We start from the raw sequence: 20,724 nt of genomic DNA, 5'->3' as shown, positions 1-20,724 counted from the left end.
CTAATCCAAATGATTAGTCCGACCACTACTGCAGAACAGCAAACCTTGGGTTTTGGTTTACATGAAGAACTTTCTATTCTTTTACTCCATGTTTGCCGTTCTCAGTTATTTTCTTATTTTGCACTTTCACAATTTTTTTCCTCATTTTAAAAAGAAGTCCTCCTTTAATGCAAGCACAGAATCAGAACTTTGCGTTCACGTGTTCACATTAACTAAGGAGCTGTACTGCTGCTTGATGATAGCACACAACAAATGACATATTCTTACCTCTGAAAATGGATGACATTTGCTTGTGGTGCTGATCTTTATTTTTGGCAAGGATGATTGCATTAGGATTATGGAGAATGCATGCTTCAGTGCAACACTAACATCTAGGCGACTTTCATCTAGTCTCAGTTAAAAAGGTAGATTTTCCATTTGATCTGAGAAATACTCTTGACTAAAAGGACATTCTCTTGTTTTCACCTGTTGTTTAAATATTGTGTATGGTTAAATTTTCAAGTCGGTGGAGATTTAAGGTGCATTACTTTTCTGTTTCAATTTCATGAAAAATACAGCTTCATATTCCTTTTTTGTTACTTGTATTTATAGCAAAGATCAACAGAAGGCACTCAAGTCAATGTCCATTTGGGAACAGAGGACCTCTCAGCTGAGGCGACAGCACCTACTAACTAGTCAAGAGGCCCTGTTTAATGAACTTGACGATGAGCAGCGAAGAATGTATGTCTCGTCCCATCAGATCCGGCCAGATATGAAAACCCACTTGGATCGCCCTTTGGTAGTGGAGCCCAGGAACGACATAAGGAACAGCACTGATAAAATCCGTCAAAATGACTGCCAAGATAGCGAACATGAAAGGCTAGTCCAGCCTGACAGCTGTGAGGTACCAAAACGGCACCATCGACATCGAGACAAATCAAGCGAGCACGAGAAGGGTGACTGCACAATTGACAATGGAGAATCTGGGGCTAACAGCAGGGATGAACAACGGCGCTCCCACAGGAGCAGGAGCAAAGAAATTGAGAGAGACCAGGAAGAAAGGGGTAAGGAGGGAAAGGGTGAGCGAAGCAGAAGTCGAGAAGGAGGGAGGAGGCACCATCACCACCAGCAGAGCTCTGTTGACGAGGCTAGTGAAAAAGAATACAGGCGCCATCGGTCTCACCGGCACGTGACGGAGCAGCAGCCCAAGGAAGGAAATGGCACCGTCAACGGCACAAAGAGCGAACGGCGTACACGTGCCAAAGACGGATCGCGGTCAGGCAATCGGGAGGGAGACGTATCCAGTAGAAGTCAAAATGCAGAGGGAGCAGAAAAACGACGCAGGCATAGGCAGAAGGCACTCTCAACCTATGAGTCCGAGGAGAAGAAGGAGAATGGTGAAAAGGAGGGAGAGACTGTTCCACGAGAACGAAGGAACCATAAAGTGAAGTAAGCTTCCATGAAGTTATTTACTAAAGCATTTATTTATGTGTAGTCTGAGAGTTCTGGATATAGTAACATACAGTGTACACCATGTAAAAACGAGCATTGGTATGCATATTTTGCACATTCATTACAAAGGAGTTGTATGCCACATGTGTGGGAAAGTTGTATACGTTTACTGTACAGAATTTATGTAGCTGTCTCGGCTGGACAAAAGTTGATCATTCACCTGCTCTCATGTCTCAATTTCTGCAGTGGTGGATGTCCAATATATACAATTTATAGCATATCTATGTAGGAGTTAGCACAGAGGCATTCATGAGCTGTACTGTTCCAAATTTAAGTGAACTGTCTGCTTTTATTTAGTGTGTGCTGTAGCTGTTACGTAAAGACAATATGTTGAATAGAGTGATCTGCACTAGTCTGTGAATGTTTTCCTAAATACGATCGATTCCATTTAATACCCACGTGCACATTTGCTCCTGTGAAAAGTGATTTTCTGAAGTTTCATTCAATGACAGCTGATTTCACATGACCATCAATTTTTAAGAATTAAAGGACATAACAGCACAAATGTGCTACAACAGTATAGGAAAAACTGAATCAAATTCATTGCTACTTGGCAATTCTGGCACTTAGAAATCTCTTAAATTAACTTCTTGTACAGAGATTTATCAAATTATCCTTTAACCTCTGGTCCCTCGGCTTGAATCCAGCCCATCTAATGGGATGAGTCCCTTCATTTTTCTGGCTGTAATGAGGCCTACGTTTGAAGAGTTTGGCCAATTTGCCCTCAGCACAAAGCTGTTTTTAATTCGGTCCAGTTCCCAGTGGGTGCAGAACAAAGGTATCCTTAAATCAGCACCAATCTCATTCACAGAGGCTATAAGGAATGGCTTGAGTAGGAATTGGAAAAAGAACACACTGATGTAATAAGGTTAACAGGTTCATTGTTGGGGCAGAATGGAGGGAGCAACTGGCTATATCTAACTGACTTGAGAGTGCTTGATGCTGACAGTCGCTGTCTAAAATCGGAATGTTGTTCCAGTTCCCAACATCAACATCTCTTGCCTTGATGAGAAACAAAAAATAATCATATTTCCCAAATAGTGTTGATTGACTTTTAGCAGAGGAAGTGAATTGTAAAAAGCAATAATATATGCTCATGGTATAGACGAGGGGCTAGTTTAAGGGAAACGGAGGAGAGGGTGAAGGGCGGGGAAGATCTGATCTTTTTAACTGATCACTTCTGATGTAAATTGGAGGGAAAAAAATGAGGAAGGATTCAAGAGGGAAGGATATTGCATTTTTGCTACTTATTAGTGAATGGAACATTCTAGCCCTTTTCTGCACGAAGTGTAAAGCATTTTTTTTTAAACAGTGTCACTGAGACAGGCCTAAGGGTAGTTGTTGTGGGAAATTGAAAATGCTATATTGGTGCAGTGGAAGGTACTCTTATGAGGTTGGGACTGAGACCCACTATTGGGGCAGAGTGGAGGGAACTTTACCCTTCATCTCACTGTGTTATACCCGACATGAGCATGTTGATGCTGTCACTCGGCGCCTGACCTGGAAAGTATTCTATTTCCCCAACATTAAACTGAAGGATGTTGTACAATGGGCATTTTATGCAAGAGTTTAATGGTCAACTCCCCTCACTATTTCCGCTGGTTGGGGATTTTAGGAGTAGGGGGCACAGTCTAAAAATTAGAGCCAGACCTTTCAGGAGCGAGATTAGAAAACATTTCTACACACAAAGGGTTGTAGAAGTTTGAAACTCTCTTCCGCAAACGGCAATTGATACTAGCTCAATTGCTAAAATTAAATCTGAGATAGATAGCTTTTTGGCAACCAAAGGTATTAAGGGATATGGGCCAAAGGCAGGTATATGGAGTTAGATCACAGATCAGCCATGATCTTATCAAATGGCAGAGCAGGCACGAGGGGCTGAATGGCCTACTCCTGTTCCTATGTTCACTTGTGTATTCCCATGTATTATTCTTTTGCCCCATTAAGCCCAATTACCTTCAACTTTTCCAATCAATGTGAGCACCTCTGTGGTAATATGTGGAAACTGCTCTCCTCCAATAGCTATCAATAGATGGGTTTCCTGTTGTCTCTGATGTGAGATTCTGCCTTCCTAAGATATGTTAGCCTGACTACAAAACAAACAGAGTCACGTGTCTGCAGCTGATGGATAAGAATGTCAGCAGAACAGAGAATGTCTGGGCCTGAAATTAACCGCAGGGGTCTGAACTGCTGGTCATCTAAGGCTAATGGAAATTAAACACAATATATAAATGGGTAATTGTTCAAATATAGCAGATCAAATGTGCTTAGATCTGAAACAGAATTCTCCAAAAGAATAATATTAGAATTGATGGGTCATTAAAATCCATTCCAATTGAAGGATTTCTTTCCTAATAGCATTACAAAGCTACAATCATTGTGATCATTGCTTCATCCTCATTTACGTTTACGCACAAATATTCAGGCAAAAGAGAGAAAGCCAGTGAGCGGGTTGATTTTTTTTGTCTTTCCCTCCTTAAACCAGTGGCACTGTGGTCAATTGTAGACCTCCAACCACTACCCTCTGTGGACCAGGGATCAAACCCCTGACCACTACCCTCTTTGGACCAGGGATCAAACCCCTGACCACTACCCTCTGTGGACCAGGGATCAAACCCCTGACCACTACCCTCTGTGGACCAGGGATCAAACCCCTGACCACTACCCTCTGTGGACCAGGGATCAAACCCCTGACCACTACCCTCTTTGGACCAGGGATCAAACCCCTGACCACTACCCTCTGTGGACCAGGGATCAAACCCCTGACCACTACCCTCTGTGGACCAGGGATCAAAACCCTGACCACTACCCTCTGTGGACCAGGGATCAAACCTCTGACCACTACCCTCTGTGGACCAGGAATCAAACCCCTGACCACTACCCTCTTTGAACAATGGATCAAACCCCTGACCACTACCCTCTGTGGACCAGGGATCAAACCCCTGACCACTACCCTCTATGGACCAGGGATCAAACCCCTGACCACTACCCTCAATGGACCAGGGATCAAACCCCCGGCCACTACCATCTTTGAACCAGGGATCAAACCCCCGGCCACTACCATCTTTGAACCAGGGATCAAACCCCCGGCCACTACCCTCTATGGACCAGGGATCAAACCCCCGGCCACTACCCTCTATGGACCAGGGATCAAACCCCCCGGCCACTACCCTCTATGGACCAGGGATCAAACCCCCGGCCACTACCCTCTATGGACCAGGGATCAAACCCCCGGCCACTATCCTCTTTGAACCAGGGATCAAACCCCCGCCACTATCCTCTTTGAACCAGGGATCAAACCTTGAGCTTTCTAATATAGGGCTCAGCTACTCATTGGATAAACTCTCACAGCCATTAGATGAGCTATATGATGATTCTTCTTACTGATGATGAAGAGGCCGTCGCACATAAGGAATTAAAGAAATTGAATCTCATTACAAAATAGTAAGGATTGGTTTTTAAAATTGAATGTGGAATGGCCGAATTATAGGATGAAATCCATTCATTATGATTTTGAAGACAAGGCCACGGGTAAATTTCGGAGTCTTGCCTGTTAAGCAGATTCTGCCACATCAAAACTTACGATTACTCAATTTGTACTGATCGGAGAAAGTTCCTGTAATCGGTAGTTGTCTTTGATCTTCATGACCGGTGACCATTTAATGCTCTTTTAAGAATACAAAGACTTTACTTTCATAAATAATCAAATTTTCACAGGGACAGCCAGATGCCTGTTGACACTGCCATGTTGAGCACCACATCACTGCCATCTACTGGTGCTTTGAAGCATGTGCCCCAGCAACCTGAGGATGCTGACAACCAGAAGAATATTAAGCTTGTGACACTACCTGCAAGAGATGTCGATCACACCATCACTGTCAACATCCCGGTCCCCATCACTGCTCCTCCTGGAGAGACCACATTACTCCCGAGTGAGTGACAAAATACTGCATAGCAGAGGGAGAGAAAAGGTCCATTGTTTTTTTTTAGGAACCTGAATTGGTTAGTGGTATTCCCACATAATGCAATCAGATCCATATGGCACATAAGGACAAGAGGGAGAGGTTCACTTTAGAATGATGGCTCACTGCTGTAATTTTAATGCAGAAAATCAATTCTGCTGCTTGTGCCTAGCAACAATAATCGCCAGACCTGATTTGCATCCGATTAGAACCCGAGAAGTATCAGTAACGGCCCAGTATGGACTGGTTGGAAGGTTGACCATATTGTCCTTTCTGATGAAAATTTCAACCAGGAATGCTTACTGACTTGCGTACAACTTTAGGGGGTCAGGCCAGAGGCACAGTCCACATGTACTGTTGGAACTGAATGACACTGGTAAACAGGGTCCCTACAATTTTTCCTATTGGTGGCAAGCCAAAGCTAATTGCAATCTGATGCTGTTTATCACCATGTTGCAGTCTTAATATTCTCACCATAAAGTGAGGGCTGTCACCCCACTCATTGGTTTCCTCATGAAGCTTCCTTTAACTGCACCCTAGGCCCACTGCCTGCAAAACATGGCCCCTGTGCAAGTACATGCTGGCCCCTCCTGCGAGGTGTGCAGATTTTCCTCGTTGAGGCAACATAGCTTCAGAAGTTGAGAGGGCACTGATTTGCTGGGCATTGTCTATTCAGTTGTTGACACTGCGATGCTTTTAGCTATAGAGGCATAGTTGGGTGACTGGTAGGCCTAAGAAAGGACCCCAAACCTCCTGGTGCTTTCCTAGCTCCAGGCACAGCCTGTACATCACTTGCTCCCATTGGCAAATTCCCACATGTGCTTTATCCATGTATTTGTTGTGAGGCACATGCAGAATGGTTAAAAATAAATTATCTGGGAAGGGCTTCCAAATATATTTAGGAATACATTTCTTCATTTCATTTTAATATCTATTCAATTTAATGTTTTAAGAGCAATTATTATACTGTAAAGTTTCTGTTTAATTGATGTAACTGTACCTCATAGAACATATATGTAAACTTACTTGTATATGTTAAAAATTAAACTCTTCAGAAAAGTGTGCCCTTGATGTTAGGGGGTTATAATTGTCCTCATAATTTTATTGTTTTTTTTAGTCAATAGTGTAGGTGTAGATCTGGAAAGTGTAACAAAAATGGAGGAAAAGAAGGACATGGACGATGATGATTTGACCAAAAATGGACCGAGACAGATCCCGCCTTACAGCTCCATGTTCATTTTCAGCCCTACAAACCCGTAAGTACCATTGCTGTAACTCCAGGCTATCAGACAGGTATTAGTACCTCAACATGTCAACATCATTCTTCTAAACGGCTTCTTTATGTTTCTTTGTTCACTGAACACTGAATTTCCTAACCATCTTGAAGAATATAACTTTTATGTTACCTCAAGTCTGCAGGAATAATTTGCTACAAAATAATATTTTGAATTTTAGTTAGTAGTGAAGAGAATGTTTCCCTGAATGGGACTTTGAGACAACACAAGTAAGGCCCTGCTGAGTCCTGTCTGGCTAATGTTCCCCTCATGCACCCATGGCCAATATAACCAGCATGTATTGCCATGCCAACAAACATATTAATAATTGCTTCAGCAAATATAATGTAAACGAATTATGCATCACCACTGATTTATATAAAAAAGCACTGATTGTATCCAGGAAACAATTTTGTTTCTGCTGATTGATAAGGAGCAATTAACTTGGGGTTGAAACTTGCCATTGATTGATACCAATTGAATGGCCATCTGTGAGCAAGAACCTACTCTATACACCAGAATTTGATTATGGAGCGTGATATAAAGAAGATGTAATGATTGAAGCTCTGAGACTACCAAGGGACATAAGTTTAAAAATTAAGGGAAGTCAAATAGAAATGACTCACCTGCAGTTTAATAGAGTTGTGGGAACATCATCGAAGCAGATATAGTATAAAGGGTTTCAAGAGACTAATAGATGCATTTCTGGAGAGAGAAGGGATTGAGACATACACTGAGAAGTCAGGTCGAGAGTCAATTGGAAGAGTCTTGCTGGACGTAATGGTCTTTTCCTGTTCCTAAAAAAAAATTATATTGCTACTTTAAAAAAAAAATTAAAGATTATTTATGATAAACTGTTTTAATTAAATTGGATCAATCACCAATTATGAGAATCCCAGAACCATCAGTTATGTATTTTCTGAAAAGTGCTGGCAGCTGATAATGAAAATAATAGCTCAATCAAAAAAAACAGCAGCATAACTTCCGGACCAAAGCTTTGATAAGTTCTTACAGGCAAATCTATCTTCACTGTCTTTCATTCCATCAAGATCACTCATTTAAAAGCACTTTTGATGGGTACTGGATGGTAGCGAGTCCAAAATCCCAGTGCAGCACTTAGCACGTCGAAGTCCGGCCCACTGCGATTTTAGAGAGGGCCAGGAAATACGCGTCCTGCACTTCTGCCTGACACTGGCAGGAGCCTCATTAATTCATGCAAATCAGCGTCTTTTGATGGACGTGGGACCCCGATGCAATTTTAATGCTGCAACAGCACTCTGTGCAAGCCCCGCCCGGTGAAACCTAATTTAAAGTGGCCAAACCAGCGGTCCTTCAAGGAACCACTGGAGGCCGCTGAGAAAATGGTTCAGGAAAGTTTTTTTTTAACAATTTTTTGTGGGGCCAGGGGGAGACTGAAAGGTGCTACATGAATGCAAGTTGTTTCTTTCGCAGGCGATCGCAGTTGGGGGGGGGAGGGGTGGGAGGCGGAGGCGGGGGCTGAGGGACGTGGGTGGCGGGCGGTGAGGGGCGTGGGTGGTGGGCAGATGGTCCAGCAGTGAACGGGAAGATTCAACAGGAAGGGCTTGCACTCCCTGAATGCACGGATTGTGTGACAACATGCAAAGGATCTCACACGCTCATACGAGATTTGTTGGAAACAGCCACCGAGTTCTCACAAGCATTTGTCCTTCAGAATTAGACCCTTCCTAAACCTCACCCATCCCCTCCACCTCGGCATTTGTGAAAAAATACATTTTTACTGTATAAATCATGATAGCAAAACTGGATTGGCGTATGGAACATTAAAACTCCAAACTAAACAGATTAAGAGTATATCCAGATAGTGTCTATTGTACAAAGGCACAACTCTATGGATCGTTTTGGTAGATGGGCTGAAGACAATCTACTGAGAAAACTTAAATGCAGCTCCCACTGCTTCTAGCGCTGTCCCTACTTGACTTTTAAAAATATTTTGAGTTGCATATCAAAGGACAGTAGATACAGATCGATAACTCTGAAGAGAGTTAAATAAAACTGCAGGTCATTTTAATTCACCACAGCGCTCACTCGTCTTCTCTCAACAGAAGCGAGCTGACTTGATTAACAATAACATTGTACAAGCTGCCAATTCTTCGCTCTCTCCATACCCTGAAGATGTCGATTCTTGCTGAGGTATGTTTCCACAGGCATCTGCAGTCCTCTTGACCCTCTTGCATTCTTGAGGCGTAAGCCTCAATAATGTCTGTAGGCTTTTCGATTGTGAGGAGCATCACAGCCAAACCTGATCATGTTCGTACCTGACAGACTATTGTGAAGCAAGGATCACTGTATAGTGGTCAGGAATGGGAATGGGAGCTGTTTTTTTTTTAACCCTTCGGAATCCAGGAGTCCTGGCTAAGATCAGCTAACTCGGATGGCCTTTATCAGAATGGGAACTTAACATACCGAAAACTAAGAGGCAACTGATCTCCGATAAAGTTATGACATACTACTAATGATAATATGATGGCAGGCACTGGCTTCATCTATTATTGGTAATAGAAGCCTGAGGATTACGACATGCTCAGTAGAGGCCAGAGTGTGTTGGGAGCATTCATTACGAACTGTGTGCATGGCTCATTTGGGCCATCAAAAATAATTCAATTGGAGCACTTCCCCATAATGCCCCTGGACACTGATGGGGAGGTCCAATAAGAAAAATATGTATCTTTTTGCCTGGGTCACCCTTACCTTTCCCTAGGACCTGCCAGTTGGCCTCCTCTTGTCCTTATTCCTCCCCACTGGGGAAAAAAGCCACTACCACACCGATTGCTGCCACCCAACCTGGCGTTCCTAACGTGTCGTACTCTATACGGTGCGAATGCCAGAAAAATATTTAAACAAGCTGGCATCACATTGCAGGGTGAGGTTAGCTCATCCGCACCTGAACACAATGTAGGGACCGTATTATCAGCCCAGGTATTTCACTGTGTCCATGTGCAGCCAATGACCAGCTCCGTCACTTTTTTTGAAAGAAAATATTCTTCAAGTTTCAGTTCTTTTTAATCTTGAAATCCCAATATCAAGCTTCCACAATAATCTAATCACTGTGCACGGATGTGCTAAGGGGGAGCGGTAGCTATAACCACAATGTCCTGTATTTTCTGCATTCCATATCTCACAGAAAGTTCCTCATTCATTACACATCCACAGATAATAAGTGTTTGATACTATCACTGGATATAAATTTTCAATTCCCCATAGTTTCTTAAAAAAATGTCATTCTCAGGATGTGGGTGTCACTGGCAAGGCCAGCATTTTTTGCCCATCCCTGGTTGCCCTCAGAAGGTGCTGATGGTCCTTCTTCTTGAACCGCTAGTAGAGGTTTTGGTACAACTGAGTGGCTTCTAGGCCAATTCAGAGGGCACTTAAGAGTCAGCCTCGTTGGTGTGGGACAGGAGTCATATATAGGTCAGATCAAATAGGATGTCACGTTTGCTTCCCTAAAGGACATTATTGAACCAATTGGGTTTTTATGACAATCCGACAGCTTCATGGTCACTTGTACTGATTCCAGCTTTTCATTTCCATTTTTTTTTAACTGAATTCAAATTCTCCCTCTGCCATAGTGGGATTTGAACTCCTGTTCTCTGGATTTTTAGTCCAGTATTACCTCTCAAATTATGTTTGGTCTATTTTTTCAATCATAAATATTCTGAATATAATTGCAGATTGCTAACCTGGTTAAATTCAGTAGGTGAAAAAAGAAGTGTTTTGCCAGTGTTTAAATGACAATGTAAACACAATCTAATTAGCAGAGTAACCCCTTAAAGTAAACCATCTGTCAGGTTTATAAAAATAAAATTATTATAACTGAGTTCTTCATGATGCTCTAGGGCATAGGACATGGTGCATGTACATGACACATGTAGAGTCCTGTTGGAAATATTAATTGCAAACCTGAGCATATAAAACATGGGATACAGGTCTGGAAGTGGCAAGTATGTCTTGAATCCTGATTCAACACTTCTACCTGTCAGGCCACAATATTTGTTCTACTTATTCCATGGTTATGGCCGAGTCTCCCAGTAGGGAGAAGAAGGAAAATCAGAGGCCAAAGGCACACCTGGTTTGTGGCACCGCCTATGCCAGCGACAGGTAATTCAGGGTGCCCTGAGGCGGGGGGTGGGGGGGTGGGGTGGGGAGGCTACATTTCTGCCACTCGGGTGCAGGGTTCAGGGTGAGTGACTTACCAAAAATACCCTTGTAAAAACAATATCTGCTTGAAGCAGCTAAAAGTGCAAGGTAGATACTGGCATTAAAATGCGAAACTAAACTTCATATAGTACATTAAAGGTACAGGATACACATTTGCTGTTTAGAACACAAAATTATTTGATACAAATTTTGAAAGCTAATGTCAGTAAAGGAGTTATTCTGAAGATCTTTCGATTCTGCTTTAAAGCGACTGTAAAACACTCAATAGGATTTCAGACATCGGGATCAAACAGATTATTCATTTTCAGTGTGAGATAATTGTTACGTAACACTCTGCATATCATACTGAGAGAGAGATTTTTCATACTGAGAGAGAGCGAGATATCTTGCTCGGAAGTAACCTTAAAATTATGCTGTGGAATACTTATGACAGTAGTGTGCAAGCTTTATGACTTTGTGGTTGCTTAAGTGTATATCATAGCGCCTTGTAGGCCACAAATGAAGCCTAAATCCGTATTCCCATTAAATTGTACATATATCAAGCTGTAGATACTAACCAATTTAGATTTCCTGATATCGAATTTATCCACCAATGATACAAACACACTAAAGGACAGCCCTTTGCAAACTCCGGGCCCATGAAATTCAAACGGGACAAATCAGTGAGTAAGAAATATAAACACAAATAGAACTGAGTTTCCTGGGCTTCATGCCAGGACTACAAGGATTCGATGGACTGGAAATGGCTCACAGGTAACAGCTTGGGCACCACTGGATCAATTTATTCAAGCAAAATATCTCTATCTGTTTTAGTAGATATTGTAACCCAGTTATTTTAAATGAGTAATGTCTCTCCTAAAATAGCAAACATTGAAATTTGAGATGAATCTGTTAAACGTTTGTGCACTATTATTCCAGAGTGTAATTTGAAGGCCATAGTTTCCCAAAGACCTTTACATTTAGATCTGGAATATATCTCACTTTGAATTTGAATCTGTTTCGACATTCCTAAAGGTTACTATTTATGTTAATAACTCACTATTAATGAAAATTAACAATCAATTGTATTTTGCAAATTTGGGTTAAGCATCCAAGCGACACTTGGAATTTTTTTCCTATCACACTTACCACAATTTTGTCTACATTTAGTTAACTGATGTTGCTGCATGACTTATTAAAATAACATGGGGGTTCATGTGCACAAATCTTTGAAAATGGCAGGACAAGTCGGTAAGGCTATTATAAAAGCATATGGGATCCTTGGCTTTATAAATAGAGGCATAGAGTACAAAAGCAAGGAAGTTATGCTAAACCTTTATAAATCACTGGTTAGGATTCAGCTGGAGTAGGGTGTCCAATTATGGGCACTTAATTTTAGGAAGAACATCAGGCCTTGGAGAGGGTGCAGAGGAGATTTACTAGAATGTTACCAGGGATGAGGGACTTCAATTATGTGGAGAGAATGGAGAAGCTGGGATTATTATCCTTAGAAAAGAGAAGGTTAAGGGGGGATTTAATAGAGGTGTTCAAAATTATGAAGGGTTTTAATAGAGTAGATAAAGAGAAACTGTTCCAACTGGCAGGAGGGTTGGTAACCAGAGGACACAGATTTAAGATAATTGGCAAAAGCACCAGAGGGAAGATGAGGAGAAGTATGTTTATGCAATCAGTTGTTATGATCTGGAATGCACTGCATGAAAGGATGGTGGCAGAAGATTCCATAATAACTTTCAAAAGGGAATTCGATATATACTTGGAAAGGAAAAATTTGCAGGGCTACTGGAAAACAGTGGGGGAGTGGGACTAATTGGATAGCTCTTTCAAAGAACCGGCACAGGCACGATGGGCTGAATGGCCTCGTTCTGTACAAAATGAATCTATGATTTTATGAATTCTTTATTAAAAGGAAATTTGAGCATGTGAAGGCCAGTTCTCTTTATAGTGATGAAGGCTGGAAAAATCCTTCATCTGCAGTACCATTTGATCAGTTGTTTTGTTACACTGAGGTTGGTCACAATATGAAAAAGTCCTAAAATGTGCTGTTATGTGATTTTTGACCTTACAGAGCTTTCCAGAGCCTCAGTCTAAAATATAATTTGTTGTTGACGACCTATTTTGTTTATTAATTCTAACATATATATTAGCATTACATCGAGTCTACAGCACAGAAACAGGCCATTCGGCCCAACTGGTCTATGTCGACATTTATGCTCCACACGAGCGTCCTTCCACCCCTCTTCAACTAGCCCTATCAGCATACCCTTATATTCCTTTCTTCCTCATGCGTTTATCTAGCTTTCCCTTAAAATCATCCATGCTATTTGCCACAACTACTCCTTGTGGTAGAGTGTTCCACATTCTTACCACTCTGAGGGTGAAGACGTATCTCCTGAATTCCCTATTGGATTTATTAGTGACTATCTTATATTTATGACCTCTAGTTTTGGACTCCCCCACAATTGGAAACATTTCTCTACTTCTATCCTATCAAACCCTTTCATTACCTTAAAGACCTCTATCAGGTCACCCCTCAGTCTTTTTTTTAGAGAAAAAAGCCCCAGCCTGTTCAGCCTTTCCTGATAAGTGTATTTTCTCAGTTCCGGTATCATCCTTGTGATTCTTTTTTGCACCTTCCCCATTGCCTCTATATCATTTTTATTAAATGGAGACCAGAACTGTGTACAGTACTCCAAGTGTGGTCTAACCAAGGTTCTATACAAGATTAACATAACTTCTTTGCTTTTCAATTCTATCTCTCTCAAAATGAACCCCAGTGCTTGGTTTACTTTTTTATGGCCTTTTTAACCTCTGTCGCTACCTTTAGCGATTTGTGTATCTGTATCTCAAGACCCCTTTGCTCCTCTACCCCATTTAGACTCTTAATATCCAGACAATATGTGGCCTCCTTATTCTTCCTACCAAAATGCACCACCTCACACTTATCTATATTGAAATTCATTTGTCAATTACACACCCATTCTGCAAGTTTATTATTGTCTTCTTGCATTTTGATGCATTCTTCCTTTTTATTAACTACACCCTCAATTTGGTGTCATCCACAATTGAAATTGTACTTCCAATTCCTGAGTCCAAATCATTAATGTAAATTGTGAACAACCATGGTCCCAGCACCAATCCCAGTGGAACACCATTTCCTACCTTTTGCCAGTCTGAGTAACTACCTTTAACCCCTACTCTCTTTTCTTGTTTTGTAGCAAGCTTGTTATCCATTTTGCTACCTGTCCCCTGACTCCACATGCTCCGACCTAGTCATGAGTTTGCAATGTGGTACCTTATCGAAGGCCTGTTGAAAATCCAAATAGATTACAGCTACTGCATTACCCTTGTCTACTCTTTCTGTTACTTCTTCAAAGAATTCAGTAAGTTTGATCAAGCATGACTTTCCCTTCCGAAATCCACGCTGACTATTCTTTATTATATTTTTGTTTTCCAGATATTTTTCTGTTACATTTTTGAGTAAAGATTCCATTATCTTTCCTAACACTGGCATTAAGCTGACTGGTCTATTGTTCCCTGGACTTGTTCTATCTCCCTTTTTAAATATAGGAATAACATTAGCTGTCCACCAGTCATCTGACACTATTCCCTTTTTGAATGAATTATTATATATGTGTAATAGTGCCTCTGCTATCTCTTCCCTAACTTGTTTTAATATGCTCGGATGCAATCCATCTGCACCAGGGGTTTTATCCTCTCTAAGTTGGATTCGTTTATCAATTATCTCCCTCCTTTCTATCTTAAATATCTTCATATCTTTTTTGATCTCTTCTTCTAATGTCATGCTCACCTTGTTGGTCTCCCTGGTAAATATTGAGGCAAAGTAACTATTCAATATTTCTGCCATTTCGCAGTCATTACCTTTGAGTTTATCTTGTGCATCCCTTAGTGGTCCTATCCCTATCCTGATTTTTCTTTTGTTATTTATGTGTTTGTAGAATACTTTACTATTTCTTTTTTATATTCTTTGATAATTTAATTTTGTAGTTCTTTTGTTTTCCTAATTGTTTTTTTGACTTCTTTCCTAACCTCTCCTTTGTTGTCTATGTACTTAGAGTATGCCTTTTTCTTTAGTTTCAATGTTACCCTGATTTCATTATTCATCCATGATGTTTCATTACTGGCTAGCTTGCTCTTGTTTTTAGAGGAATATATTTCTCCTTAACTCTATTGACCACCCTTTTAAATATTTCCCACTGCTGTTCTATCTCTTTGTCAAAATTTTTTTCCAGTTTACTTTCCCTTGTTCCATACTCATCCCCTGAAAATCAGCTTTTTTCCACTCTATTACTTTCTTTGTCTTGTTGTCTTTTTCAATCATTATTTTGAACCTTATGTTGTGATCGCTATTGCTTAGATGTTCCCTTATGCTTCTCTTATCTGCTCTGGTTCATTTCCCATTACTAGATCCAGCAGTGATTCCTCTCTTTTTGGGCTTCTTACATACTGGGTAAGAAAGGACTCATGTACACAGTGTAAAAACCCCATTCCCTTTTCCCCACCTCTTCTTTCCAGTTTATTTTGGGGTAGCTGAAATCTCCTATAATTATTATTCAATGTTTTTAACTCATTTCATCGATTCATCTAAATATTTCTTCCTCCACTTCCCTTCCACTGTTAGGTGGTCTGTAGAATATACCTATTAATGTAATCAATCCCTTCTTATCCTTTGTCTCAATCCATATGGATTCTGTTTCTATCTTAATGACATTTATGTCCTTTTTTTTTAACTACCATTATGTTGTCTCTAATTAATACAGCTACCCACCCTCCTTCTTCACTATCCTTCGTAAATATGTTATATCCTCCAAATATAACTGCCAGTCCTGTTCTTTATGTAGCCATGTTTCAGTTATCCCTCCCACATCTGGCTCCTCGCTGTGAATTATTGGGCTCGATTTTGGCGTCGGGTTTCCGGCGGGTTTCCAGCGGGGGGGCCCGGAAAATCCCGATATCCGGTCACGTGACCGGATCGCGACGAAATCCCGGCCACTTCCGGGTACCGCGCTGACGTGCGGGGCTGCGCGCGCAAGCCCCGCTGGTGGGAATCCCGCAGGCAATTAAAGTCAGCGGGGTTCCACTTGAGAGTAGTTACCTTGCTTGTTGAGGTCAGTTAATGAGCTGAATCAGCTGTCAAAAGAGGAAGTGTGGGATTTTAGGTTCAAGGCAGTGAGCTTCACACACTGGGGGAAACAGTCTCTGTCCAACCAGGCGTGTTGCAGCCAGCAGCCTGTGGCAGGTGCCAAGGTGCACTCCACGGGGGACAGCCCTCACCCACGGAGGAGGCCACCGCGTCACATAGGGCAACCCCTGCCCCCCACCACCCCCCGCCAAGCCAGAGGACAGACCGACACGAAACCGCAGCCCCAGTCCGAGGAACCACCCACCTACCCTGCACAACCCCTCAGACCACCACCTGCCAGATGGGTGGTGTGTGGATACCCTCGGAGGACGAAGAGCATGACCAGCCCCAGCAGCCTCGCAGTCCACGCCGTCCGCCGCAGAGACGTGGATCCCCCCAACACGGTGTTGTTGCACGCCCACCTGCACAGCAGGAGGGAGGGCTACCGCAGAGAGAGACGCATCGCAGAGGGCACTACCCTCGCCACAGGGTCCACAGACCGAGGCGCAGCTCCCCGGACCTCTCCGAGCAGCAGTGCACAGGGAGGCGCAGATTCGCTCGACATCTAGTCGTGGAGATCTGCAGCCTCTTTCATGCCGAGCTGCTCCTGGCTGGCCCCAGCACCAACTGCTTACCTGTCGCTGTCAAAGTCAGCACTGCCCTCCACACCTTCTCCTCCGCATCCTTCCAGGGTGCAGCCGGCTACACCGCCGATGTCTTCTCAGTCGTCTGCGCGGACGAGCCCTGCAAATACACCTGCACCTACTCTGCAGTAACACGATGGGTGGCATCAGTGGTGGGTCCTCATAGTGATACCCAGGAGCGGGCATTATTGGACACAACGGACAGGATTCGCGGAGACGTGGCAGTGGTGGTGTCAATATAATGTGTGATGTTTGTTGCTCTGAAATTCAATATAGGTAACACCCATGACAAACCCTCAGACACCCTTGTGCACCCCCTTCATGCTCACGACACGTTTGCCTTACGCTGCCTACTGCACATATGTGATGCATGCCCTGTGGCTGCAGCACAGGTGGTGGCAGGTTGAGTGAGGCTGGCCGTGAGGGAGATGCACGAGAGGGTGAGTATGGGATGGAGCAATGAGATTGTATGAGGATTGGGTTGCGTGTTAGTGGCAGGATGAGTACTGGCGAGGTGAGTAGGTGGAGGTAAGATGAGGATGGGGTTTGAGTGGGTATGAAGGGTGATGTGACAGAGTAGTGTTGGCGGTGCCGAAGGAGATGTGGGGTTGGGGCAGTGTTGTGGCAGACGGAGTGTAGGGGAAAGACTTCGTGTTCTCACTGCGGCTGACCTACTGCGGTCATTGCAACGCCTCCTGCACTGTATGCAGGTGGGCCATATGTTGGTGGCGCAGGTGACCCCCTCTGCCACCTCGAGCCAGGCCTTCTTGGTAGCAGAGGCAGGCCGCTTCCTCCCGCCCGCCAGGGGGAAGATCTGTGTCCTCCCCCTCCTCCTCACCCCATCTGATGATACCTGGGGTGAGGCATCATTAAACTGGGAGCAGCCTTCCCCCTGGGCTGCTCCATGCTGCAATTTGTTCCATTGGTTGCAGCATCTGTCAGTGGAAGACTGCCTCTTTAACTAGAGAGCCTCCAGCTGACAGAACGTACTGCGCATGCGCAGCCCGACCGACGCGCAGGCCAGCGCCGTGGACCCCGGAGGAGCAGGTAATTGATTCCTATTAGTGGGTTGCCTGCTACGATCGCGCGGGCAACCCACTAATTTCGCCGCGCGTGTTGACCACGCTCCCGGAGGACCACCCGCTGGGAACCCGCAGGCCTGCTAAATTCGAGCCCATTGACTCCAGTTCCCCCGTTTTGTTTCAGATGCTGTGCACATTGCTATACAGGCAATTTAATTTGTTTTTAATGATTGTTCCCCTCATTTTATTTTAACAGTCATTTTGTACTTATGTTCTATAACTGTACTTGTTCTCTGATCGTTTATGTTACCCTTATTTCTTACCATGGTCTGACCTTTACTCTCATCTCCTTTTTTCTTTTATCTTCAGACTTACGTTATTTTCACCAGATCCCTCCCCCATCTTACTAGTTTAAAGTCCTTTCCACAGTCCTGTTTAACCTTTCCGCTCGCACACCGGTCCTGTTCTGGTTCAGGTGGAGCCCGTCCCAGTGGTACAGCTCCTTCCTGTCCCAGTACTGGTGCCAGTGTCTCATGAAATGGAACCCCTCCTTCCCACACCAGTCTTTCAGCCACACATTCACCTTTCTGATTTGTCTATCCCTATGCCAATTAACAAGATTGTCACCCGTGACGTCCTGTTTTTTAATTTAGTTCCTAACTTCTGGCATTCTCTTAGCAGGACCTCCTCCCTTTTCTTCCCTATGTTATTGGTCCTGATGTGGATCACGACAACTGGATCTTCCCCCTCCTTTTCCAAGTTCCTCTCCGGTTGCTCCGATATATTCTTTACCTTTGCACCAGGTAGGCAACACAACCTCCTGGACTCTCGGTCGCAACTGCAGAGGATGCTATCTATGCCCCTTGTTATCGAATCCTCTATGACTACAAACTTTCTGTTCTGCTCCTCCCCGCCTTGGACTGTCTCCTGCTCCACGGTGCTATGGCTGACATTCTGGCTGTTCACCCCGCAGCCTACATCCTTATCCTCACAGGCAGCAAGTACATCGTACCTGTTGGATGAAACTTGGAGGATATTTTGTATTTAGATGAAATGCAGGATTGCTTATGTTGTTACAGTACCCTTATAAATTACCCCAGTCACATTATGCAAAGGAGTGAATGGGATTGAGTGTACTTTTGGTCGGTTGGGTTACAAGCAGTTTTTTTTTGGTCATTTCTTAAGTTTTGGCTTAAATAAAACAATTCTGCCCTTTTGTGGTTTTTGTCTTGAATTAAAAAATAAAATGGATTGGTTCTCCCAACAGCTCTGCTGGTTAAGGCAGTACATAGTTGAACCCTAAAGAACAGTAAGGTCCCAGGATTGACACCTGATCTGCACTGAGTTAGTTAATCTCAGCTGGGCTGATGATAAGAATGGTACAATTGGCCTCTGTGCCCCTGGGATTAGAGAGGGGAAAGATCATCAGAGTTTTTGCTTCAGTCCTGATCCAGTGAGCTCATCTGGAAATTATGCACATGTGGACCTGAGGTGAGAATCGTTTCAAGTTGGCTGAATATCCTGCCAACACTTGCTTGCTAAAATCATAAATTAAGAATTGGCACTTGGGTGAGGTACTAAAATGTTGCTGTAATAATGTACTCCAACAAGACTCAGTGCCTTCGATGGAAGAAGGGAGGGAATTTGGGAGGGGAAAATAAAATGGCTCTATAAAGGCAAAATGATGATTGCCGATAATATGATAAATTAGTGAGTGTATTTGGAGCTGAACATGACCGTAGTACAAGATATGCTGAGGAGAGCGCCCTGGATGCTTCAGATAAATGCACCATGATCAAACATATAGCTATCACCAATTGTTATCGTAGCATTAACGAGAAGTCAGCCAGAAACAGGTCCAGCTCTTGCTAGAAGGAATTTAGCGAATCAGTGTTCACCGCCTGTTCCATTGTTCCATTCAGGGAGGTTGAGCAAATGATAATATGACATCGGTTCATGGTCAGTGTCGCAAGAGGAATGTAAATCCTTGCCTAAGGGACTGTAAATGTATTCTACTTATGCCAAGCATTACTTATTTACTAGTTTAAGTTAATTGGGTTACAAGGTACAAAAATGGCTTTAATGGTTCACTGTAATTCCTTGCGTTTCATTGCAGTTTAGCTGGAGGTTGGATGGCTTATAATCACCTCATCAATATTTAGTGTGAGAATAGAATTTTTTTCAAATGATTTCTTCAAATGAACTGTCAAAGGAAAAAGAGTTGACGAATTAAAATGTAACATGATGCCATTTCTATGAAAACATATTTAACGTTTACACTTGAAGTAATTTCCATTCCCATGGCAGTATGGGAAGTATGTTCATTTACAAAATGACGATCAGGTTTTAACCTCAGCCTATGAATTCATTTCATAGTGTGAGATATTAGAACAAGAGACAAAAGGAAATGCAAATTTATATTTTATGGAAAGTAATGTTTGTTAGCAGTTTGCCTGTATGTTTCTCTGCAGTTTCAAAAAATATTACCTGTTTGTGAATTTACTCATTGCTATTCCCATTTCTTGCTGCAGTGATTGCTTGTGTGATGATGCATTCGTGACTCCTTTTTTAGTGTTCGCAGGGCATGCCATTACATTGTCAATCTACGATATTTTGAGATGTGCATCCTGCTGGTGATTGCAATGAGCAGCATAGCACTGGCAGCGGAGGATCCTGTCCAAGCAGATTCACCAAGAAATAACGTAAGTTCATGCAACAACTAATCAACAACTGTCATAAAGTATCACAGTAATATCTCAAGGAACCAGTTCAGCTGCAAATACTCTTAAAATGTGCCCTAATAAAAAGGAACTGTAACCTTAGATCCACAGGATAAAGTCTAATTAGTAAAGGGTTCAATCATTTGTCCTCGAGTCCTCAGAAGGATCACAAATTTGGTGTTGGTACATCAATTTTTCTGCTTATTTGTGGATAGCCTTTGGTTTGACTGTGCAAAATGCTGGGATAATGTCTGGATTTGAACTAACGGACGCA

General features: G+C 42.8%; 1 protein-coding gene across 1 annotated transcript in view; it reads left to right on the top strand.

Annotated features, from left to right (window-relative positions):
* cacna1ba (calcium channel, voltage-dependent, N type, alpha 1B subunit, a) overlaps positions 1–20,724 on the top strand; it is a 518,974-nt gene that overhangs the window by 384,463 nt on the left and 113,787 nt on the right. The window contains exons 21-24 of the mRNA XM_067969602.1: positions 592–1,428; positions 5,209–5,427; positions 6,578–6,709; positions 20,303–20,432. Of these exons, the coding sequence (XP_067825703.1) occupies positions 592–1,428; positions 5,209–5,427; positions 6,578–6,709; positions 20,303–20,432 (1,318 nt within the window). The remainder of the gene's footprint in view (positions 1–591; positions 1,429–5,208; positions 5,428–6,577; positions 6,710–20,302; positions 20,433–20,724) is intronic.

The sequence above is a fragment of the Heptranchias perlo genome, chromosome 31 (genome assembly GCF_035084215.1).
Source record: "Heptranchias perlo isolate sHepPer1 chromosome 31, sHepPer1.hap1, whole genome shotgun sequence".
Classification (NCBI taxonomy): domain Eukaryota; kingdom Metazoa; phylum Chordata; class Chondrichthyes; order Hexanchiformes; family Hexanchidae; genus Heptranchias; species Heptranchias perlo.
Note: the sequence above shows the minus strand (reverse complement) of the source record. Positions and strands in the feature narration are given on the sequence as shown.